At 51.8% G+C, this 4222-nt stretch overlaps 1 protein-coding gene across 3 annotated transcripts in view; it reads right to left on the reverse strand.

Moving 5' to 3' along the window:
* The window catches only part of ATAD2B (ATPase family AAA domain containing 2B), a 73402-nt gene extending 69557 nt beyond the window's left edge, over positions 1 to 3845 (reverse strand). For all 3 annotated transcript variants that reach the window (XM_064707791.1, XM_064707792.1, XM_064707790.1), the window contains exon 1: positions 3424 to 3845. In XM_064707791.1, the coding sequence (XP_064563861.1) occupies positions 3424 to 3579 (156 nt within the window). In that variant the 5' untranslated portion in view covers positions 3580 to 3845. The remainder of the gene's footprint in view (positions 1 to 3423) is intronic.
* Between the last annotated feature and the right edge of the window lie 377 nt (positions 3846 to 4222).

The raw sequence follows: 4222 nt of genomic DNA on the forward strand, positions 1-4222 counted from the left end.
GTGAACAAAGTCCACTGAACCTATAAGCCTTGTGCTAAAATTCTGTGTCTCTGTAGAAGATTTTGATGAGTTTTTCCTGTCAGAATGCTTTAAGATAAAGCTAGAACATTTCCTAAATTTTAATGCCGAAAAGAATCTGTATTTTCATACACATATGTACAATTTGTGTAACAACAGAATATATAATTCTGTAAGCATAGCTTCAAAATCTACTGAACAGTGTAGTACTAAACATCAGTCCTGGAAACGGGAAGAAAACAAAGCCCAGTTTTTCCCCTCTGTACCCTCCCTATGCACTCTGCTATGACATCATCTCAGACAATAAACTTCTTGGCTCCTTGATCCATTTAGTGAGGGATTTTGTTCATTTTAATCTGGCTTCTGGTAAGCAGACAGACACACACGCATTCATCTCCATCACTGACTGCGTGGTCACCAATCAATAATTCAAACCAGTTTACTTTTCAAAGCCTGACGTCATTGCTTTCTCCAAGCTGAGTGAGTACTACTGAGGGAATACACTGAACATGATAAAGGCATTTAGACTATTACAGTCCATTCCCACAAATGTTGCCTCCAGATTCAGATCAAACAAAAAAGGACACTATTCACATACAACTCAACAGAATATTGAAGGAGAAGACTAGAAACTTAAGTTCTTGGGAAAGGAGAGAGTCAAGCCTATCCTTCTAAATATAAGCAAGAAACCCAAACAAATGGAAAAAAAAACCAAAAACAAAACAACACAACAAAAGTACATCAGAAAAAGCCAAGTGGAAAAAAATAAGAAGGAAATAGATACAAAAGAGATAGAAGTCCCATCCCCTCTTCTGGTCTACTCAGCAGCTTACAGGATGCCATTAGGCCACTAACTTGGTTTTTGTTGCTAATAAGGAACAGACAGATGATCTTTTAAAACACACTCTGAAAGGTGGCTGCAAACATTCCCACTGAAGAACATTTCTCAGGGAGTCCCAGCCAAAAGCTCCATGCAAGAAAATTAAGTCACACACTGCAAACGAGAAGTGTCCCATCTCTGCCAGAGCTCCAAACTCTAGCTGCTCATTAACCCGATTAACTGCTGGTAGCAAGGCTGGTTTCCTGATGTGACACCCAAAAGATTTAGAAAGGACAGACTGTTCCAGTCAACTGCAAAAAAAAAAAAAAAGGAAAGAAAAAAAAAATACAACTGCATGAAGACGATCCCAGCACGCTTTCTGAACACAGCCTCGCTATCTGTCTCCCGACAGTCACTTCCAAAAGCAAAGGCTTTGTCTCCCTACTGCTATACTTATTCATGTCCTAATCACTGAGATCCTTCTCTGGCACTACTTCAAGAAGATTCAGAAGCTCAGAAAGACACTGTATTGCTGACAGTGCTTACATCTGAAGAATAAAAAGAGTTGTTCAAAAACAACTTTAAAATACAGTGAGATATTCATATTTTATAAAACACACTGGATGGAGGAAATAAGAAAAAAAACCTTCTTGGATAACTTCTGCTCATATTTGGCAATTACATCTTAAAAGGGAAGAAAATATCCACCTTAAACACATGAGACGTACTTGAAGCGAAACAAGTTCATTCCCATACACCAAAATTTACATTTAACTTCAGAATAAATGCTCTTTTAGAAGTGTGGGCAATATCTTGAAAAGTGTTTAAAATATTTTACACTATTTTGCACAATCTCCTTTCCTTACACCATGACACTACCATAATTTCAATGTTTTAATGATTTGTAGTAAAAAAACACTGTTATGAATTAAAAATACTTGGAAAGAAGCCCAAACTGCTTTTCTAAGCAGCAGTAAACTCCCTGAGAAGTAAGCCAGTAAGGGTTACTTCAAACTTTGCTTCACAAACCACAAGACCCACGATATGAATAAACAGAAACTGCAAACTAGAACAAGCAGAACAGCTTTTTACAGCTATGGGGCTGCATCCCCAGGAGTCCACTGAAATTAAACAAGGAAGAAACAGGGAACAAGGAAAAGTAAGATGGGGGAAGGGAAGAACTGTGAAGTATGAAAGACTTGAAAGAGAAGCATAGAAGGTACAATCTCATACATATCTCATCAGTGATTTGTATTTGCTTTATATTTTAGATCAAATAGATGGGGTAAAAGGTTTTTTGAGAATTCCAGGTGACATCCTTCTGACATGCCTCTGGCTGCTGCTGCTGTTTTTCTACTCGGCTGACTTCCTCCTTTGCACGGCAGGTCAGTTGGTGCACGACTGTCAAACACTCGGACCCTCAAATTTCACTTACATATTTGCGTTGCTTTTATTGATTTTTATTGCTTTTATTGAAAGATCCCTTTAAAGCAATACGTGAAGTTTCATCAAGCACAGAAAAAGTCCTGCCTACAATTCCTCCTGTGGGAGGAATTTCTTCACAGACAGGATCACTGAACATTGGGAACGGGCTGCCCAGGGAGGCGGTGGAGGCACCGGCCCTGGAGCTGTTGAAGGAAAGGCTGGATGTGGCACTCGGTGCCACGGTCCGGTTGACAAGGTGGTGATCGGCCATAGGTCGGACTCTATGATCTCAGAGGTCTTTTGCAACCTCATTGATTCTGTGATTCTTCGATAATTAAAAACAAAAATTACAGGTTTTGTCAACAGAGCTGTTTAGAGACAAGGAAGAAAAGAGACTCCCGAATTCTTTCTTCTAGTTACAATTTACCAAATGTTAATTCTCCAAATCGGGCTGTGGAATTTAACTTGCAGTTAGCCCGTCTAACCCAAGCAATCACAGCGAGTTCGGCTGGGAAAGCATTCAACTTAAACTTGACGGCAAAAATCACACCCTCCGTGCCACAAATAACGGGGCGGGGGGCTTTCCTGAACACCAGCTTCCTCCCGTCGCAGCCGCCAGCCGAATCGAGGTCATTTAGGGAAAAGGGGAAAAAAAAAAAAAAAAAGCACACACACACACACACAAACCAAACCGGGCCGAGGTTTATTGCGAAGTTGCTGCGGGCGCAGCTCCCAACTTTTGTCTGGCGGCGGCAGCGCCGGGCGCGGCCGCAGGGGGAGCCCCGCACCGCCGGACCCCGCCGGACCCCCGCCCGCCGGCGGCCCCGCCGGGCACCGGCACCGCGGCCGCTGCGCCGCCCGTGTCCCCGCCGCCCCCGCCCTGTCAGCGGCCCCCGCCGCGCCGGCGCTGGCCCCATAGGGACTGCAGCTCTCCGCAGCTGCCCCCCGCGTCCCTGCCGGCTCCGCGGTGCCTCCTTGCCGCGGGCTGCCCGCCGGCCCCACCGTCCCTCCGACAGCCGACAGCCGTCTCGGCACCCGCCCCCCGCCGGCTCCCGTGCCCGCAGCCCCCCCCGCCGTGGCACCAGCGGCGCTGTCCCCAGCGATTCCCCGGCCTCACCGCCTCCCTCCCTCCGGTCCCCCGTGGAGCCCCCGGTCCTCACCCGCGCTGCCGCCGCCTCCTCCAGCCCGGCCGCATCTGCCTTGGTGCCCCTCTTAGAAGAGCGGGTGCGGGACGAGATGAAATGGCTGCCGGCCCCGGCCGCCGCGGCCGCCGCTTTGCCCAGGGGGCGCAGAGAGCTCTTCCTGGTGTTCACCATGGCCCCGGCGAGGGGGGACACGGGGGGCGCCGCCGCCGCCGCCGCCGGCGCGGAGGGAGGAGGGAGGGAGGGCGGACAGGCGGGGGCTCGGGCAGGGAGGGGAAGGGGAGGGAGAGGGGGGAAAGGGGGGAGGAGGGAGGAAGGAAGAAAAGCCCTCCGGGGAAGCCGCTCTGCCGGGCAGAGACGCAACCGGAGCCGCGCCGGCTCCTCCCGCCGCTGTCGCCGCCGCCTCTCGGGCTCAGCCCGGCTCTAACTGGCCGCCATTACTGTCCCTGCTCCCTTTCTCTGCTCGCTCCGCGCCGCCCCCGCCAGTCGCCGCCGGGGGGCGCTGCGGCCCCGGCGCGGCCGTTCTATCCCGGCGCCGCGCGCTCTATGGGCCCGGCTCGGCCCGGCTCGGCCCGGGGGCGGCGGCCGCGGGTCTCTGGGGAGCTGCTCCGGTCCCGGCTCCGCGGCGGGCACCGAGCGCGCACAGCCTCACGGCCCCGCCGCGGCCTGGAGAGCCGCCGGCCCGGCCTGGCCTGGCGTGACCCCGTGGGGCGGGGGAGCCGCCGCCGCCACCCCCTGAGGGTTGAGCCGAGGGCTGGGGAGTTCAAGGGCAGGGGGAGCGGCTCCTCAGGGCCGCGGGGCGCGAAGGGCAGCGCTC

Source organism: Zonotrichia leucophrys, chromosome 3, assembly GCF_028769735.1.
Source record: "Zonotrichia leucophrys gambelii isolate GWCS_2022_RI chromosome 3, RI_Zleu_2.0, whole genome shotgun sequence".
NCBI classification, from domain to species: Eukaryota; Metazoa; Chordata; class Aves; order Passeriformes; family Passerellidae; genus Zonotrichia; species Zonotrichia leucophrys.